The sequence below is a fragment of the Neovison vison genome, chromosome 2 (genome assembly GCF_020171115.1).
Source record: "Neovison vison isolate M4711 chromosome 2, ASM_NN_V1, whole genome shotgun sequence".
Classification (NCBI taxonomy): Eukaryota; Metazoa; Chordata; class Mammalia; order Carnivora; family Mustelidae; genus Neogale; species Neogale vison.
This window is the reverse complement of record NC_058092.1, coordinates 155,210,368-155,231,578: the sequence shown is the minus strand read 5'-3', so window position 1 is coordinate 155,231,578 and position 21,211 is coordinate 155,210,368. Positions and strand designations below refer to the sequence as shown.

At 44.6% G+C, this 21,211-nt stretch overlaps 1 protein-coding gene across 3 annotated transcripts in view; it reads right to left on the bottom strand.

Moving 5' to 3' along the window:
• EGLN1 (egl-9 family hypoxia inducible factor 1) overlaps positions 1-20,968 on the bottom strand; it is a 60,228-nt gene extending 39,260 nt beyond the window's left edge. The window contains exon 1 of one of the 3 annotated variants that reach the window (XM_044239366.1): positions 19,677-20,968. In XM_044239366.1, coding sequence (XP_044095301.1) covers positions 19,677-20,573 — 897 coding nt within the window. In that variant the 5' untranslated portion in view covers positions 20,574-20,968. The remainder of the gene's footprint in view (positions 1-19,676) is intronic. The other 2 variants (XM_044239365.1, XM_044239364.1) reach the window with 2 other exon arrangements.
• Between the last annotated feature and the right edge of the window lie 243 nt (positions 20,969-21,211).

The following is a 21,211-nucleotide window of genomic DNA, read 5'->3' as shown; positions in this document are numbered from 1 at the left end:
GCACACCACCACGCACTCTCTTTCCCTCTCAATAATAAAGACAGCAATCACTAAAATTACCAAGTATTTAAACTATATTAAATTATTAAACTATGATATAATTCAAAGCCATTATTCTTCTATATGCTATCTAGATAGATAAATTTCTGTAAGAAAAATTCAAGTTATGGACACATGCAGTTTAACTTCACTCGCCCTTCCATTTCTCCTTTTTTTTTAACTAGGCTCCATGGAAGCTCAATGCATGGCTTGAACTCACAACCCTGAGATCAAGACCTGAGCTGAGATCAAGAATCAGGCACTTAGGGGCTCCTGGGTGGCTCAGTGGGTTAAAGCCTCTGCCTTTGGCTCAGGTCATGATCCCAGGGTCCTGGGATTGAGCCCCACATCGGGCTCTCTGCTCAGCAGGAAGCCTGCTTCCTCCTCTCTCTCTGCCTGCCTCTTGGCCTACTTGTGATCTCTCTCTCTGTCAAAAAAAAATAAAAAAATTAAAAAATTAAAAAGCCTCTTATTAAATTACAGACTATGTGGTAAATAAAGGAAATACTAAGTAATACCAAATTATGAAACTATCTAATCTATGTGTACATCAATAAAAACTATAAAGTCAGTATAAACTCATTTGTGTGAGATCTAATCCAATTGTTTTATAGGAACTAGCTTATTTATATGCATGACTGGCTTTCTAAATTAATACCTAAGAGTTTCAATTTTTTAAAATGCACCTTAAGTAATTAAATTACTAATAAGTAAAATATTCACTGCCATCTGACTTCGTTATACTAAGAGGATATGGCGATGGTGAAGGGGATGGTGAAAGCAAAATGGGAGTGGGGAAGAGGGGCAAGAGAGAAATCCTTTGATCAAGGTATCCCCAGTCTGTTATTTCATATCCTGATGTAACACAACAATGTGAAATTCAGCGCAAGACGCCCTTATCAACTGACCATTTCTTTTTTCCACAGTGCCAAAGCTATGTGCCAACTGCTTAATCAGCAACAGATTTGTTTTGAGTAAAAATAAGGTTCTGCAAATGTTGCTCGGAAAACCAGACTGCTACCTGTGAAAGAATGAAACTGGACAACTTTCTTACATCATACACAAAAATAAACTCAAAATAGATTAAGGATCTAAATGTGAAACCTGAAACCATCAAAATACCAGAAGAGAGGACAGGGAGTAATTTCTCTGACACTGGCCATAGCAACATTTTTCTACGTATGTACCCTAAGGCAAGGGAAACAAAAGCAAAAATAAACTACTGGGACTACATCAAAATAAAAAGCTTCTGCAAAGGAAACAATCAACATAACTAAAAGACAGCCTGCTGAATGGGAGACAGTATTTGCAAATGGCACATCTTATAAAGGGTTAATATCTAAAATATACAAAGAACTCATATAACTCAACACCAAAAAGACCCCAAGTAATCCAATTTAAAAACCGGCAGAAGGGAACGCCTGGTGGCTCAGTTGCTTGGGCGGCTGCCTTCAGCTCAGGTCAGGTCATGATCCCAGCGGTGTGGGATCAAGTCCCACATCGGGCTTCTTGTTCGGCAGGGAAGCTGCTTCTCCCTCTGCCTCTGCCTGCCACTCTGTCTCCCTGTGCTCGCTAACTCTCTCTCCCTCTCTCTCTCTGACAAATAAATAAATAAAATATTTAAAAAAAAAAAAAAAAACTGGCAGAAGATGTGAACAGACACTTCTCCGAAGAAGGCATACAAATGGCCAACAAAGATGTGAGAAGATGCCCCGCGTCACTCTCCATCAGGGAAATGCAAATCAAAACCACGAGATATTGTCTAAGGCCTGTCAGAATAGCTAAAGCCCAAAACACAAGAAACAACAAGTGCTGGTGAGGATGCACAGAAAAAGGAACCTTCATGCACTGTTGATGGATATGCAAACTGGTGCAGTCAAAACTAAAAACAGAATTACCTATGATCCAGTAAATTCCACTACTGGGTATTTCCCCAAAGAATACAAAATAATAATAATAATAATAATAATAATAATAATAATTCAAAGATATATGCACCCCTGGGGCATCTGAGTGGTTCTGTCAGTTAAGTGTCTGCCTTAGGCTCAGATCAGACCCCAGGGTCCTGGGATCGAGCTCCAAATTGGGCTCCCTGCTCAGCAGGGAGTCTGCTTCTCCCTCTCCCTCTGTGATCTCTCTCACTCTTGCTATCTCTTAATACATACAATTTTAAAAAAACAGATATATGCAACCCTCAGTTCACTGGAACATTACTTACAATAGCCAACTTACAGAAGCAGCCCAAGTGTTCATCGAGAGATAATGGGTAAAAAAGATGTGGTGTATACATACACACAATGGAATAGGACTCAGCCATAAAAAGAATGAAATCTTGTCATTTGCAGGACGTGGATGGAGCTAGAGAATGATGCTAAGTGATATAAGTCAGAGAAGACAAATATCATATCATATAATTTCACTCAGACATGGAATTTTAGAAACAAAACAAATTATAAAAAAAAAAGACAAACCCAAGAACTGTAGCTGCAGAGAACAAACTGGCATCACCTGAGAGGGATGAGAAGGGGGGATGGAGGAAATAGGTGAAGGGAATTCAAGAGTGCATTTATTAGCAATTTAGAGAATTACTGAATCACTGTATTATATATCCGAAACTAAGAGAACACTGTATGTTCACTATACTGGAATTAAAATTAAAATGAAACAAAAATAAATAAATAAAAATAAGGTTCTGATATTCCATTAAAAACAACTCAAGAATTCTGACTCTGAAACTGAAATTTAACTTGTGATTCTAATGTTAACCAACACAACTCCAGGAGAACAAAGGTCTCCAGTTAGGGGCAGCAAGCCAAATCCCAACAATTTGGTAAGGCCCGGCTGAAAGCTCAAAAAGTATAATCACTTTTAAAAAAGCTTCTTACGGGGGAGCTTGGCAGGCTTAGTCAGCGCAGCATGCAACTCCTGATCTCAGAGTTGTGGTTCTGAGCCCCACACTGGGTACAGAGATTACTTAAAATCTTAAGGGGCGCCTGGGTGGCTCAGTCAGTTAAGCATCTGCCTTTGGCTCAGGTCATGATCCCTGGGTCCTGAGATGGAGCCCTGTACCAGGTTCCCTGCTTAGTGGGGAGTCAACTTCTCCCTCTCCCTCTGCCCCTTCTCTCACTCATGTTCTCTCTCGCTCACGCTCTCTCAAATAAACTAAAATCTTAAAAAAAAAAAAAAAAAAGCCTTAAAAATTTTTTTTAATTAATAAAAAGCTTCTTACAATAATCGACTATTCAATATTTCTCCTGTTAATTAGATCAACACGATTCCCATTTCAAAGATGAAGAGACTGGGAGAGATGCTGAGTAACTGGCTCAGTGCTCAGAGAGCCAGAGGACCAGAACCCAGAGCAGAGCAGGGCTATCCCCATTCCTGGCTCCTGTCAACAATCACCTCCTTTTCCCATTCCTGAGACAATTCTAAGACAAAGAAAAACCTGCAAGAATCTCTAGAGTGCATTAGAGAAATACCTTACTGTTATTTGCCACATCAAAACACAGTTCCTGAAAACTAGCAATGTGAACAAATTATTCTTACATATTTAAAAAGATATTTCCTACCAAAACTATCAAGAAGTCCTTCAGATCTAACAATTACAGGAACTACTTTTAATATAAATAAAACCAACCAATATGAATTCCAGTTTCATTTTTGTAAGAGTACCCCTACTCCTGGGCTCCCAGGAAACTGTTACTAAGGTGGGGTTTTTTTGCTTTTGTTTTTGTTTTTGTTTTTGAGAGAGAGCAAGAGCTCACAGGGGGAATAAAGGGAGATGGAGAGAGAGAATCACAGAGACTCCCTACTGAGCAATGAGCTGGACCTGGACCTTGATTTCACAACCTTGAGATTATGACCTGAGCTGAAATCAACAGCGGGGATGCTTAGCCAACTGAGCCACCCAGGTGACCCAAGGTTTTTATTTTTTTAAAATTATAAATTAATCTTACTGATGCCACACATAAAAAACCAAAACAGAAGCAAAACAAATGAACTTACGCAATGGGAGCAGGGAATACAAAGACAGTATAAAGGGAAGAGAAAAAAAGAGAATCACAATCCAGTGTTAACCATGAGTGATAAAAGGTTCTCAGTCTTCCATGGTAGAACTGCATACCTAGAATTCTAAAGCAAGGTTTAGCCTAGCAAGATGTGCTTGGAGAGGTAGTAGGTCATGGTTTCGACCTTGGTACATACCAGTTAACTTTGTTTTGTTTTATAACCAGACTGTACGAGGCAAACATCTTTCAGAAGTCTGTACGTACAAACCACCAGTTTTAAATTAAAATGTGTATCCCTGGGGCGCCTGGGTGGCTCAGTGGGTTAAAGCCTCTGCCTTCGGCTCAGGTCATGATCCCGGGGTCCTGGGATCGAGCCCCACATCGGGCTCTCAGCTCAGCGGGGAGCCTGCTTCCTCCTCTCTCTCTGCCTGCTGCCCTGCCTTCTTGTGATCTCTGTCTGTCAAATAGATAAATAAAATCTTAAAAAAAAAAAATGTATATCCCTTCATCTGGGTCTCTGGAGCTTAAAATGACTACTACCAGTGGGGTGGGGGATCTAAAAATAAAATAAAAATAAATCTAAAACATAGTTTTATAGACATGGGGGAAAAAGAGCAACTAAATAAAGAAACCTCACTCTACCATAACCAGATATTAAATGCTTAAACAATGTTGTTTTCTTTTATTCGTTAGAATGCTTCCTGTAACATGTTCTTAATGTAGGGTCTATGGATGGGCCTTATTATAAGCAAAACATTATGTGTATGTTCTTTATTAGGGTGAGAAGGTACACAGCAAAACAAAGTTGTGAACCACTAACCTATATCATTACCTTGAAAAAAAACTACTAAACTCTTGGTGAGGGATGCTATTTTATTATCATACATGATTTTTAGCCCAAATTTTCTTTATTCAAAAAATCTGATACAAAATAATCTGGGTTGCATGCACCTAAAACTATAACCATTCTTTTTTTTTTAATGTTTTATTTATTTATTTGACAGAGATCAGAAGTGAGCAGAGAAGTAGGCAGAGAGAGGGAAGGAAGCAGGCTCCCCGCTGAGCAGAGAGCCTGATGTGGGGCTCGATCCCAAGACCCTGAGATCATGACCTAAGTCAAAGGCAGAGGCTTAATCCACTGAGCCACCCAGGTGCCCCAAACTACAACCATTATTTTGCAGATAAATTATCTTTAGTAAATATGAAATCTCAGGACACTTTCCTTACCAACCCAAAAATTGTACTCAGAGAATGAAAACATCTTAAGTTCCAAACTTCAGCAAAATTAGAAGTGAAATTCCTTTAAAGCATACAAATGTTTGAGTGCATTTTAAGATCAAATTCGAACGACCATTACACTGTCTGTCCAGGTACTATCATCTACATTACCAGTTCCCTCTCTGAACAGTTAAATCAACTCTTTCACCAAGCTGATGAAATGCTTGAATGCAGTTAAAGCCATGGGTCTTCTGATGATAAAGAAATACTATTCACCTTGTTTACTCCATGCCCTCTCTTGTTAAATATCACTCTTAAACCTCCTTTAACGTTACTTGAAAATCTGAATAAATTATAGTTCTAAAACCAAATCAAAACCATGGTAATTTCAGAAGTTTAAAATTTTGTTCTTGAAAATTTTTACTTTGTACATGAATCATGCGGTATCAGTGTTGAACTCTGTGTCCGTTTGCTAGCCACAAGCTTCTCTCTTCTAGGTTACGCACAAGATACAAGAGGTCACTTTCAACATCATGCCTATTATCTTGCTTTGTTTTGACGTGACACGTGTTCTCTGGGGAGTCCCATGCCACTGGTGGGGGCGAGACAGGGAAGACATGCTGGCCCTTCCCCTGGAGGTTCATGGACGTGCAAGGTCCCACCACAGTCTGTAACCTGATCCACTGACTTTGGGCCTAGGCAATGGCATGAAACTTCACTCCACCTTCACAGCAGAACTTTCTCCCCCTACTTGCAGTTAAAAATAGTTTAGGCCTTATTGGCCTGGGTTATTTTTATCTGGAAAATAGGGACTAGAAACAGCATAATAAGCACAAAAAGGAGAGTTGACCGCAATAGGACAAAAACCCTCACAAGACTTTCAAAAAGTGTAGTTTTGGAAATCCGATGGAAATAACGGGAAGCAGGGTAAGGTACCTGGTAGGGCAGTTGAGTACCATTCACTAGTGTTAACACATGAATAATAAAAGCCATGACAGAACAGAAGGAGCTTTGTATAAGACAGAGTACTATACACAGTACCCTGCCCTTTTAACTTTCTGGAGAAGACACGTTGGGAACAAAAGGTATACATATGAAGTTTTAGAGAAAAAAAAAAGACTGGTGGAGGTACAGCATTCAAGGCAGTATTTGAGAATGGGATTTGAGCTCTATTTTAAAGACTGAAATTGCTGGAGCAAGGGTGTGGGAGTCATAAACCAGTCAAAGAATTTGCAGATGTGCTGGGAGGAGGAGGACAGCAACAGAAGAAAACAATCTGGCAGAAAAAGTGTTGTTTTTCCAAGAGGAGGAGCAATTAAGAATGGACAGACGGTGTGGGCCCCAAGCAGTTGCTGGGCATTAGGTGCACAAGAGTCAAACTGTGCCCTTGTAAGTACAACTCAGGAAGGTTTTTTGAGTATGATTTTTATGAAGGTCGGTAAATTTATGTAAGATGGATAGAAGTGCTACACAGGAAAGAATGAATTAAGGAAAGATTAGTAATGCTGGGAAACAATCCAGGTATAGAATGATCAAAATCCCAACCAGAGCAGCGCAGTGAAAATGCCTGATGCAAGGAGCAGCACGGACAGGGAAAAGACAGGTCCTATCCTCGGGTAGCTCATAGTCTGCAGAGGAAACCCATTCTATCAGCGGTAAGAAGTGTCACAGCAACAGGCAGGTTAGAAGTACAATTCTGCTTAGAGGCACTGGGGCAAGAATCAACTTAGAGAAACCTCCTTACCACCTTTCCACACAGCAAGCACCAGTGAAATGTGCTGAGGCAGAATGCGAATACAGGTTCAAGGAACCTGCAAGAAAGCTCCAGTGGGTGGAGGAGAAAGTATGAGAAATGAATTTTTTTTAAAGATTTTATTTATTTATTTGACAGACAGAGATCACAAGCAGGCAGAGAGAGAGAGGAGGAAGCAGGCTCCCTGCTGAGCAGAGAGCCCGATGTGGGGCTTGATCCCAGGACCCTGATATCATGACCTGAGTTGAAGGCAGAAGCTTTAACCCACTGAACCACCCAGGTGCCCGCAATTTTTTTTTTTAAAGTCTGTATAGCATACAAAGACTTTGGGGGAAACAATGATACGGACTATGATACGATCTGTGTTTTGGAAATATAACACCAGGATAGAAAGGACTAAAAAAGAAAGACACCAAAAAAAGAAAAAAATAGGCTTTTGTAATAATCTAGACAGAGAAGAAGATACGTCTCAACGGGAGAGTAAATGTAAATAGGAACAGGAGGGATAGGGAATAATTTTTAAAGGAAACCAATTTCCATATTGATAAAAGAAGGTATGTTCTTCTAGAACATCATGCTCTCTTCGGACTTGGAAACTTTGAAAGGACTTCCTCCACTGGGAACGGACTGAAAGTCTCAGTCTAAATAATCCCTCCAGGAGACCCTTCCTGGCTTGCAGACCAACTTAGGCCCCCTGAAGGGCTCTTGTGGGATCCTGTCCATCTCAGGAACACCCACACACATGCAGGCTCAAGGCTGTCTTCCACTCCAGAATGGCAGAGAGAATTACCTTGGCTTGGGCGCTCTGGAACTACCAGTGCCCAGCACTCTGTAAATGGCTGTTAAAAAAAATAAACGCAGTCCACAGACAGGATCAATTTTGAACCTGCTCCCTCCTCTCCCCACCAGACAGCCCCATCAACTCTCGTCCCCTCTGACAGGAAGCTTGGGAGGACTTCAGTCTCAATCATGCTGAGTTTGCAGTACTTTGAGGACATTCAGGTGGAGATGCCCCTTAGTCCTCTACAGACGCCAGGGCAAGGCACAGATCAAGGAGCTCCGACAAATCCCAACAGCTGAAGTCAATGGCTGATCCTCTCTCATCCTCCTCCTGTTACTAGTACAGTTTCAGCTAACGTTAAATGAACACTAACTGATCTGCTGAGCATTTCTCATGCATTATCCCCTCTATCTTCAAACAAACCTTGTGGAATTACGTGCTATTAACTCCTGTTAAACCAAAGAGAAAAGTGATGCTTTGTAAGAAAATTTGCCTCAATTCAGAGTGCAACTAAGCAGCTAGACAAGGTTCTGAACACGGGCAAACTAACTTAAGAACCTGTGCTTCCCAGGCACGTCATGGTATCAGCCAGGGAGGAAAAGTGTTGACTAGAGCAAAGACAGAAGACAAAGCACAGGCCATTAAGAACAATAACATTTAAGGGCAGACACTGCAAAGGGAGAAACAACTCAAGAAATGGCATTCATAGCCCGATGTAATTCTTTCCCCTTGAATGTGGAGTCGATCTAGGGACTTGCTGCTAACTACAGAACATAGGATGAGTGTCTCTCCTGCCACGAGGCTGCAGAAGCCTGGGACCTCAGTCTTGCTAGGGCGTTTCTGGCTTGCATACTTTGATGAAGCGAGCTGCTATGCTGGGAGAGGCCCACATGGCAAGGAACTGAGGCCCTCAGTCCAACAACCCACGGGAAAATGAATGCTGCCAACAGCCACAGAGTGAGCCTGGAGGCAGAGAGACCCCATTCAAGCCTTGGAGACCAACAGAGACCATAGACCCTGGCCGACATGTGAAGGATGAAGCCCGGCTGTGCCCATATTTGTTTGAACTCACTACCGTCTGGGGTAGTTTGTTATGTAGCGAAAGGTAAGTAATACAAGTGGAGAAGAAAACTCTAGAAATATAGATGTTTTGAGTTCTTCCTACCCTGGCTTCTGACAGTGATGAGGAGAAAGTTAAGAACTGAGCTGCAAGAAAAAACTACGGTTAGACGTTGCGAAAAGAAGGGGTCCTGGGGGGCTCAGTCCATTAAGCGTCTGCCTTTGGCTTAGGTCATGATCCCAGAGTCCTGGGATCATCGGGCTCTCTGCTCAGCAGGGAGGCTGCTTCTCCCTCTCCCTCTGCCTGCTGCTCCCCCTGCTTGTGCTCCCTCTCTGTCAAATAAATAAATAAAATCTTTAAAAAAAAAAAAAGCTGCGAAAAGAAGGAAAACTGTTAAGGAGGGCAGGTGATATGATGAGCACTGGGTGTTATACGAAACTCAAGAATCAAAGAACACTACATCAAAAACTAATGAGGGGCGCCTGGGTGGCTCAGTGGATTAAGCCGCTGCCTTCGGCTCAGGTCATGATCTCAGTGTCCTGGGATCGAGCCCCGCATCGGGCTCTTTGCTTGGCGGGAGCCTGCTTCTCTCTCTCTCTCTCTCTCTCTGCCTGACTCACCGCCTGCTTGTGATCTCTCTCTCTCTGTCAAATAAATAAATAAAATCTTAAAAAAACAAAAAACAAACAAACAAAAAAAAACTAATGATGTACCACAGTTGGCTAACTGAATTCAAATTAAAAAAAAAAAAAAATGGGGCACCTGGGTGGCTCAGTGGTTTAAGCCTCTGCATTCAGCTCAGGTCATGATCTCAGGGTCCTGGGATCAAGCCCCACATCGGGCTCTCTGCTTAGCAAGGAGCCTGCTTCCCCCTCTCTCTCTGCCTGCCTCTCTGCCTACTTGTGATCTCTCTCTATCAAATAAATAAATAAAAATCTTTAAAAAAAATTAAAATTAAAATTTAAAAAAAAAAAAGGAAAACTGAAAAATATAATGAGGGAAAATAACTGAAAGGCTAAGACCCAGACTAATGAGCAAGTTGTCTGGGATTCTAGAGGCAGTGTGGTTAATCGTGCTAGTGAAGCAACAAGAAGACCTGGTCTAAGGGGGGAAAAGATCACTGAATTTTCTAATTAAAAAATTCTGGGGGCACCTGGGGTGACTCAGTCAGTTAAGTATCTGACTCCTGGTTTTGGCTCAGGTCATGACCTCAGGGTTGTGAGATGAGCTGCGTGGGCTACTGCTCAAGCATAAGTCGGTTTGAGATTCTTTCCCCCCTCCCTCTTTGCTCCTCTCCCCACAACCTGCATGCTCTCTCTCTCTCAAAGAAATACAATTTTTTTTAGATTGTATTTATTTGAGAGAGAGACCGAGAGAGAGAGAGAGAGAGAGAGAGAGAGCCTAAGTGGGCAGGGGGTGGGGGGAGAGGATAGGGCAGAGGGAGAGGAGGAGCAGACTCCCTGCTGAGCAGAGAACCCATGGGGTTTCATCCCAGGGCTGCGGGGTCATGACCTGAGCCAAAGACAGATGATTAACCGACTGAGTCACCCTTCAAATAAATAAAATCTTAAAATAAATATAAAATAACTTTTAAGGGGTGCCTTCAGTGGCACAATTAAGCATCCGACTATTGTTCAGGTCTTAGTTAAGCTCCATGTTGGGCATGGAGCCTAATTAGAAAGAAAAAAATAAAGAAAATTTTTAAGACAACTATTTCAGAGAAATAGTGCTAAGAAGTCAGTGGAAGACACAACAGAAAGTAACAAATGCCTAGAGCTAGAATGAAGGACACTTATATGACAGAACTACAGACTCAGAACTTCTACTTACCATTTATATACCAGAGCAGAGTACCAATACTGAGAAAAAAATTCAGGTGCATGGTCAATCTCTGAAGACTCCAAAATCCTGATCAAACCTTTTCAATTAATTGGCTAGATTTGATATTTTCTACCTAAGTTTTATTATACAAAATTCAGTCTTAGGGGTGCCTGGGTGGCTCAGTGAGTTAAGGTTGTCTTTGGCTCAGGTCATGACCTTAGGGAACTGGGATCGAGCCCCACATCGTGCTCTCTGCTCAGCAGGGACTCTGCTTCCCTCTCTCTCTGCCTACCTCTCTACCTATTTGTGATCTCTGTCTATCAAATAAATAAATAAAATTTCAAAAAAAATAAAGGTTCAAAATTCAGTCTTAAATTGAAGTTGTCTGAATTAAATTGAGAATACACATTCCTGGATTCTATAGCTCATGTTTAACTTTTCAGGTTTAAATTTTTTAATTTTATTTTTAGTCTTTTTAAAGAATTATTTATTTGACAGAGAGAGAGAGAGAGCATGTGCACAAGCAGGGGAGCAGAAGAGGGAGAGAGGGAGAAGCAGGCTCTCCACTGAGCTGGGAGCCCAAAGCAGAGCTCGATCCTAAGACCCTAGGACGGTGACCCGAGCTGAAGGCAGATGCTCAACCAGCTGGGCCACCCAGGCCCCCTCAGGTTTAAAATTTTTAAAAACCGTTTCATACACGATCACCTAATGTTTATCTATACTTCTACCTGGAGTCAAAAGTGAGGCCTTCTATCCTTCAAAGTTCTGGATACAATATTCCAATTTTAACACCATTAGCTTCCATTTGATAGTTGGTACTTTTAGTTCTAATTCCAGTATCAGGATCCACAGCAAGGGGATGAGAACACCAGTTTCTCTAGCAATTTTAAGATCACTGAATATGGAGCCTAATGCTATCCTCAACTTATCCCCTCTTTACTTACTACTACATGAAGCTACCACATCGTCCTAGGTACATGTCAACGGGATTATTTTTTTAATTTTTAAACTTTATTTATTCTTTTTATTACTATTATTTTTTAAAACAGCTCCAGGCTCAACATGAAGTCCAACGTGGGGCTTCAACTCATGACCCTGAGATCAAGACCTGTGGTGAGATCAAGAGTCGGAAACTTAACTGACTGAATGAACCACCCAGGTGCCCCTCAATGGGATTATTTTTGGTATTTTATATTCACTCTTCTACTTCTCAATTTTCTACAGTAGTTTTATTTTCAACAGCATTTTTAAACCAAGGTGTTTTATTACTGACTTTATTTTGACATTTAATCTAAATCTATGTTTGTCTCTCATATGTAACCCATTTTCTCCAATGTTTCCCTAAAAATTTCAGAATTTGTGTTAATTCTTTTTTTTTTTTAAGATTTTATTTATTTATTTGACAGAGATCACAGGTAGGCAGAGAGGCAGGCAGAGAGAGGGAGGGGGAAGCAGGTTCCCCGCTGAGCACAGGGCCTGACGCAGGGCTCAATCCCAGGACCCTGAGATCCCAGGACCTGAGTTGAAGGCAGAGGCTTAACCCACTGAGCCACCCAGGCGCCCCACTTGTGTAATTCTTTTTACATGATTTGTATCTATAAGCCATCTTAACTGAGCAATTCATACAAGACACACAGCCTCACTTGCTGACAGCACCAGAAATGCTGTAGTAATTCCCAGACAGCATCCATGGCAGGGCCGATGAGAGCACAGGGTGTAAAGAAGCCATGCAGCCTCTGCAGAAGAGGAGGACAGGCTGTAAGGTCCACAACAGCAGCAAGCACAGGCAGTCAGAAGGAATGTGCGAAGGAAGAGCAGAGAACTTTTCTCTGTAGCTTTGGCTGCAAAGTAAGTGTCAACCACCCTATAAATGGAAACTGAAAAAGTGGGGCAAGAGAAGAAAGGCATAAGAGTTAGGGCAAGACAAAATAATCATTATTTCCTTCCCACTGCCTGAGCCAAAAACCCAGGAGTCATTCTCCACTCCTTCCTTCTTGTCTTTCAGACCTCACATGAAATCCATCAGCAAATCTTAATGACTCTACTTTTAAAATCTATCCAGAATCCAACTCATTTCCACCATGTGTGCAGATACTCCCCACTGCCTACAGGATAAAACCCAGTTCTCGCCATGGCTTATAAGGCAAAATCCTACACCACATGACCTTAATTCCACACCACCACTTCTGGGATCACATCTTTACCCTACTCCCTCCTCCACTCTCCTATAACCAGAGTGGCCCCCTTCTTGCTGTTTTCCAAACCCATCTAGCACATTCTGTGTCAGGGCCATAGTATTTGCTATGTAATATCTTCCTTTGGAATGTTCTCCTTTTACGTATCCACATAACCCAGGTGTCTACTTCAGCGTCTACTTAAAATATCATCTTAGTACTTTATCGATCCTAAGAGACTACCTCACTATCTGTTTATTTTTTGCTTTAATATTTGCCACCTAACACGTTATGTATTTACTTACGCATCTGTTTAGTGACTGTCTTTCCCCACCTCTCGCCCACCTCAAGCAGAATTTAAGCCCCATGAGAACAAGGGCTTTTCGGTGTTGTCATTGCTCAGACATTCCTAGCTCCTGGAACAGGCAAGTCCTCGCTTCATATTTGGTGAATGAACAAATGAATGGAAGGACTATCAAAACAGGACTCAGAGAATACAACAAGGCCAACCAGGAGCACATACATTTTGCTTTGGCCAAGAAATGGGGTTTGGGACGTTGAATAAGGAAAATGAGGATTTCAAACTCATGAAAATTTCATAGTGGCCTCAATGAGCAAACACAGACCACAAATAATATCCGAGCTCTTTGGAAACAGAACTGTGAGTCAGTTCTGGGAAAATGTGATAATGAAGTACAAAACATTCCAATGAAGGTGGGAGAACAGTTCCCCATTTGGACTAGGAAATACAAGTGTGATAACAACGATTTCAAGGGAAGGCTTTGGTTAACCATCTGTCAGTTTTCTGTTTGTCTGTTTTATTTATTTATGTATTTATTTATTAGAACAGGAAGGTTTTAGCTAGAATAACAGTCAAAGACCATCTATGAATATAGTTCATAACTGATATGAACGCCATCCCATAGTTACAGACAGTATTTCAAGTGCAGAAACAAAGGCACAGTAGGAACGGAGGTAAATGCAAGCATAATAAAAACAAGGCAGGCATAGCAGTAAACTGCATCTATGAAAACCGTCTAAGCATCTGGTCAAACACAAGACTGGAACATTTGGTGTCACTTTCAAGGCCTAAAGCAAAAAATTAAATAACGAAGCTGATAACATCTATCCAAAGGCATACCAGAAAGGCACAAGCTTCAGAAAACGCTGGAGAAGATGAACAAAGATAGATATGCAGCCTGATAGTGGGGGAAAAAAGTAAAGGAAAAGAGAGAATAAATGTGTAAATCACAGAGGCAGAGCGGAAAGATAGTTCCTACTCAGGAAACAAGAGAGGGAAGGCCTGATTCAGGAAAATGGCTTTAATGCTGGAGGAAAGAAAAGAAGGTGAATAAAGAACATCTAGGGAAATCAGGGAGGAATTAACTAAAGAAGGAAAATTTAAAGAAAACTTTTTCAAGATTTTATTTATTTATTTGTCAGAGAGAGAGCATGTGTGCCAGCACACAGCAGGGGGTGTGGTAGGCAGAGGGAGAAGCAGGCTGAGCAAGGAGCCTGTTCCTAAGGAGGAAAATTTAAACTAGAATGTCAGGTAAGCTGTACTGTACAAGGACAGGAGTAAAAGGGAGAAGAAAAAGGGAAGCTATAAATGGTCAAGCAATTTTCAAAGAATGGCCCCCAAATACCCCCAAATTTAGCTAAGTAGGAATATGTCATTTTTTTTTTTTAAAGATTTTATTTATTTATTTGACAGAGAGAGATCACAAGTAGGCAGAGAGGCAGGCAGAGGGAGAGGAGGAAGCAGGCTCCCTGCTGAGCAGAGAGCCCGATGCGGGACTCGATCCCAGGACCCTGAGATCATGACCTGAGCCGAAGGCAGCGGCTTAACCCACTGAGGAATATGTCATTTTTACACAAGATCCAGCATAAAGTTGCAGAGAATTGATAAGAATCAACTAAATCAAACATCAGTCAGTTTTGTCAGTAAGGAACTCTATGACCTTGAACAAGCCGCTTAACCTCTCCAGGACTTATTTTCTCCGTTTAAAAAGAAATGTATGTGTTTTGGGAGGAGTGGTCAGATAAAAAATGGGTGATCATTCTCAGTCTTTTTTCCCTCTAGCTTATAACAGGAAAGACAGGAAAAGCTCATTCTTACAGAAAGATTCAGCAAAACAGGAGAACTTTCAGATACGTGGAGTAATAGTTAACAACAGTTTAACACTGGGCTTTACAATTTAGAAAGCACTTTTACACGCATAATTATACGTACTGCTCACAGCAAGCCTGCGAGGCAGGAAAGGCGACTACGATTTAACACCAGTGGACAAGCGGAGTCCCTGAGATGCAGCGGGTATGAAGCAATCGGCTCAGGGACACAGAAGCAGCAGCCGACCCAGGATCCCTGCCAGATGGACCAGCAGCGCTCAGCCTACCAGCATTCTCCGTTCAGATGCTGACCTACCAGGACTAAGGTCTTACAGGGTATTCCTGGGGCTTACTAGGTACAGGTGGATGAAGAGTTAAAAACGTCCAAAAAACACAAACCCTTTTCATTTAAAATAGAATTCTTTAATAGTTTAAGAAGTGACGTTATATGTGAACTACATGTATACTAATTCGCCTACAATGTTGAACTTGGTTCAGTCACAACCTATGAAGATGGCTTTTTCAGTCCGCACATCTCTCTCTTAAACCATAAAGCGCTACGGGAAACTTATTACTGCACTTGCAATGTTTTTGACCTTTTCACATACGGAATAATGGACTTTGTTCTTTAAGGCTGATAGACCTATTAAAATATTAAACCAGCTGCTCCCCTTCGTGCATGGTGGATGCCAAGAGTACAGAGAAAGTGGCAGAAGTGGACCGAGAGGGAAGTTATGTTTGGTTTTGCTTTTAACATCTAAAACGCCTGTCACCACATCTCTACCACAGTAGTGAGAATAAAGCCAACAGTATTTTCCTCATCCTATTCTTTGCTCTGAAAACCATCACCAGCCAGAGCCGACTAAGGGCGACACTAACGAAAAATCTTAGGCATATAATCTGCTTCTTCTTAGTCTCAACCCATTTTATCTCCTTTTCTTTATGTACATTTGAACTGAACAGAGTAAAGTTTCAGATGGATTCCAAAAATACGTATATGATTCTGGCATTTCCACTCTAACAGGCACATCTTCCTTCAGAGTAGCTGAGAAACTCCAACTGCATGGTTCAGCATTTTCCCATGATCCCCGCACATCTGCATTCCCTTTCCTCCTCTCCCCAAGTGGAGACACCTATGATTTCTTAAAGCCCATATGACACCGCTCTTCAAAGATTAGCAGACCATGATTTCTTCCTACTGAACTCACTGCCGACTGAAGGAAGGGTGTGAGAAAGGAAAAAGGATCTAAGGTCAGCTTAAGGGCAAAAGACGGGAAAATCCCGAAAAAATGACCAGAGAAAGTGGAAGCTGCAGCTCAGCTGTGCCCTAGTGCATTACTTCATCCTTCCCCACAGTTCCTCTTTTAAAGGAGCTGGACAAACAGTGGGCCAGATAAGCATGTCTGAAGTAGAAACTTGGGGGAAATCAAAGTCTAACACTGAATGAGCCACAGCCGAGTATAAATCGCTGATTATCAGGCCCTCACACACACAAAGACCACTCAGAATAGATAATATAAATAAAAAAGGATATTTGATCTTGGTCAGAAAACTTCAATTTAAGTCTTGATATGTGGCATAATTTTCCCCAAAGCGCATGATTTCCTGAGGCTCACCTTTCTAAACTATGAACAGGAAAAATATATCAACAATCTACCTATTTTACAGTGTTACTGTGAAAATCTAAGTGAGAAAAACAGTACACGTTTGGGGCAAGTACTTTTTAAATTACTACAGTGGTGTAAAGAATAACAAAATTCTTAACTGAAGATCCTCTCTTCAATCCCATTAGTGCTCATATTCTGGCTCTCTTAAAAGTTACACAGAAATGAGCAGGACTCAAATGGGTAACTAACTATAAAGCGGCTTTTCAGATACGGAAATATACATCGGAAATAAACACTGAGTAGTCATCTACTAGAAAGTTTATAGAGGCCAACCATAAAGTAGTTATTCACACACAAGGCTAATGCTATCACCATCAATAAAATATAGCAAATTTTAGTCCCAGTCGTATGCTAAGTAATCCACAGCTCATCTACTATCCTACCTATATGCAGTATAGTAGAAAAAGCCTGGGGCTTGATATCTGAATCACCTAAATATGAATCCCATCGAGGTTAGTACAAGTGGCAGCCCTTAGCCAAGTCTGACCTGAAATATCCTCAAATGTAAATTAGCAAAACTACCACTTACACTTCAGAAGATTAAGATTATGGTGATCACGTCTGTATTGGGCCTACTCCAGTGCCTAGGCCACAGTGGTTGCTCAATATATGGTGGCCAACAACCCGACAGCCCTCCCATTCCCCCAAAGCAAGATCTTCGTTTTTTTTTAGGAATACTAAAATTACATGATTGAACACAATTAACAAAAGCGCTCTCAAACAAATACAATGAAAGAGGTTCCCTAAAAACATTCATGGATTCTCAAGCTGTGTGCTGAAAATTAATGTAAGCGTTAAGATCAATCTAAGGAGTTTAAAATCTGCCCTTCTGGGACGCCTGGGTGGCTCAGTCAGTTAAGTGTCTGACTCAGTTTTGGCTCTTGTCCTGATCTCAGGGTCAAGGTAAATTCTCTCCCCCTCTCCCAATGCCTGGCTCCGCCCCACTGCCCTGCCCCTCCCCCCCTCCTGCAAGCTCGCTCTCTCTCTCTCAAATAAATAAATAAATCTCTTTAAAAAAACGATGGGGCGCCTGGGTGGCTCAGTGGGTTAAGCCACTGCCTTCGGCTCGGGTCATGATCTCAGGGTCCTGGGATCGAGTCCCACATCGGGCTCTCTGCTCAGCGGGGAGCCTGCTTCCCTCCCCTCTCTCCCTCTCTCTCTGCCTGCCTCTCCATCTACTTGTGATTTCTCTCTGTCAAATAAATACATAAAATCTTTAAAAAAAAAATGAAATAAAATACATACGCTAGAGTGGTTTAGGACCTCAACTACTGTTCCCTTCAGGCACCAGGACACCTGATGCAGAGGTGGCTATTCTCAACCTCCCGGTGAGAAGCAACTGCTCTAAGATCTTGCCGGGCTAACTACTGTCCCTTTCCTGAGGCCACACTGAAAACAGGGGGTCAGGAGAGGACTTAACTCGGAAAGCTAAATTAACCAAGGAAAGCAGATCAAGGAAGATTTAGGACATTAACTTCCTCGTAAATTAGCCTTAAGTTTACACCCCAACTAATGACCAGTCGGGATCTTCCCGCAGGCCGGTTTCCTTCCTGCTCTAGAGTTCATGACTACATTAAGATTTGATCCATGACAAAAGTTTTGGTTTTTTTTTATATAAATGAAATTCTTATTGCAAACTGAGACTGAGGTCTAATCAGGCTCCCTTTTCCTCTTCTAACGTGATATTAAGCGACTGTTCACTTTTTTGAAACTACATATGAAGACATGTGCCTTCATCCAGTAATGAGGTGGCAATATATAAATTAGAGTTTACACTGTATTTTTCCCCACAAGATTTTCATGTTTAGAACTTTCCTCACTGCCTTATGCTCGGCCTTCAGGCAGCCTGAGAGTCACCCATGATGACTGCCAAAATAGATGCCTTGACAACACACAAAAGAACCAGTGGGCAGAGTCCGTGTGTGCGCACAAACACACATGTGACGGTCTCCTAAGACAAGCTCTTAAAACTCAAACTATCAGACACAGATTGATGGTGGAGGAGGGTGGAGCAGGGCGGCCTGGGGAGGAGCTGGATACAAAGAAAAGATTAAGACCTGGGAAGCAAAATGAAAAAGAACTAACTGCTAGAGAGAGCATTAAGGAGGGAAGTCTCGGGTTTACCATAGAGAGGAGGGAAGAGGGATTAGACTAGGTACCAGCAGAAGAATCTGGGGGGGGTGGGGGGTGGGCGGGAGAACTACAAGAGTAAAGAGAAAACAAAGAGATTCCACCAAACTGAGATTTTAGAACGAGCCCTCCCTCCTGCTCCAATTCCGTGGGTTTTGTTTTTTCCTAGCAGGAAGCTACAACACACTTCTGTTTCAACAGAAGGATTATATTAACAAAGCAAATAAAGGAAACCTATACTAAAAATGTAACCCACCTACACTGCAAGGTCTAAAAACGGAAATACTTCTTTCCCCGTTTTGTGGGGGGTTTCAAAACAGTAGGGACAGGGAAGGGGAAGGAGATAGGAGAAGGGAGGGGGGCAGGCAAGCTCTTCCTGAATACAGGAGTTTTTGACCAAGTACTGATGACAAATTTACCTTTTCGCGGTCAGGCGGGCACCTCCTTAAACCAAACACATTGGTCCACTCTGTAAACCAGAACCTGCTAAGCGGCTCCGGCACCACATGGAGAATTTAGGAGTGTATGCAAACACTGGGCAGATGCAGAACCAGCGCTGGCTTTGGGAACTACTCTACTACCCGCAATGGGAGGCTAAAACTCCAGTAAGGTCTGAACTGACAGTGCACTGGAAAAGCAAAAACAGCAAAAAACAGCAAAGGGGAAGGGAGGGCCTAAGGTCAGCCACAAAACCATGCCCTCAGACAGAGACGTCTGTAAAGGGGTAGTAAGTGGAAAACAGTGGGCAAGAGAGAAAGGATATAAGCACCCATCTCCGGACTGGAACCGTTCTCCTGATGGGGTCTACATACACAAGAAGTAAATCACTTTCTGCAGAGAAAGCACGCTCCTGCCGCGGGGCCGGGGGCGGCCCGCGCAGCTAAGGGAGGCCCAGCGTACCCCCCGCGCTCACTCACTTTCGTCCGGCCGTTGATTCTGTAGTTGCCCAGCTTCCCGTTGCAGTGGCGGATCAGGTCGTCCATGCTGCTCATGAGCAGCCCGATGGCTTCGCAGCCCGGCTCCTTGCCCTCGATCCAGGTGATCTTATCGCCTCGGATGTCCTTGGACGAGTCGCTCTTCTGGCTGACCAGCTGGCCGTCCGTGAACTTGCCGGTGTCGTGCAGGGCGCGCACCTCGTCGCCGATCTGCTGCCCGGTCTCCTTGCCCAGGAAGTCGTCCACCACACAGATGCCGTGCTTGTTCATGCACGGCACGATGTACTCCAGCGCCAGCTTCAGCGCCGGCAGCGGCTTCGTCTGCCCGTTGGGCCGCAGGCCGCCGCCGGGACTCAGCCCCTCGCCCGGCGTGTGGCTGGGCGGGTACAGGTTCGTCTTCTCCGGGTCCTCCTCCTTCGCGGGCTCCGCCTCGACCGCCGCCGCCTGGCTCTGGCCGCCGGCAGCCGCGCGAGGCGGGGACGCGGCCGCCGCGGGGTCGGCCGCGGGCTTGGCCTTTGCCATGGCCGCGTCCCCGGCGGCCCGCGGGCCCGCCTTCTCGGCGGCGCTGTCCCGGCGCGGCGCTGCCTTCCTAGCCTCCCTGGCCCCGGCCCCGCCGGCCCTGGGCGGCGGCGCGGAGGCGGCGGACGCGGGGCCGGGGTGCCGGTGCTGGCCCGCGCCGTGGCCGGGGGCGCCCTCGCCGCCCTGGCACACGAGCTTGTGCTTCTTCCAGTCCTGGCGCTGGTGCTCCTTGCTGCAGTAGAAGGAGCTGCGGCAGCGGCTGCAGCGCAGCAGGTTCTCCATCTTCCCGCACAGCTCGCAGTACTGCCGGTCTCGCTCGCTCGGGCTCGGCCCGCCGGGCCCGCCGCTGTCATTAGCCATGGCGGCGGCGGCGGAGGCGGCAGCCGAGCAGGAGAGGTGGCGGCCGGAGGGCCTCGCCTGGGGACGGGGAGCGGGCGGAGCGACAGAGGCCGTCACTGCGCCATGCACCCGCCACTCCCCGCCTGAGGGAGGCCGGCGCCCCGCGCCCTCGGCCCGGCCGCTTCCTCGTCCTCGGGTCCGGCCGCGCAGCGCCGGCGGCCGCCTCAGCGCCTCATCGCTGCCGCGAGCTGGGGCACCGCGGCCTGCGCGGCGGACAGCGACCTCCGCTCGGGCACGCGGGGGCCGGCGCGCGAGACCGGCCGCCGCCGCCGCCGCCTTAACGTCCGCGGTCGCCCGGCCGGGCCTGTGGAGGAGCGCAGGGCGTGCGGGCGCCACTCGCTCTGCGCGCTCTGCACGTACACCACGGCCCCGCCACGACCCGGGCGGGCGGCGAGCGAGGGCGGAGGGGGCCGAGGGGAGGGCCGAGGGGAGGGCCGAGGGGGCGGCGGCCGCGCACACGCGCTCGGGCGCGGGCGGCGCCGGGGCCGCCTCCGCTCGCCCTCACTCGCGGGGCTGGGCCTGGGAGCCGGGTCCCGGCAGCCTGCGCCCCCCCCCCACCCCGCCCCTCTGCGCGCTCCGCCCGGGGCGGGCCCGGGACG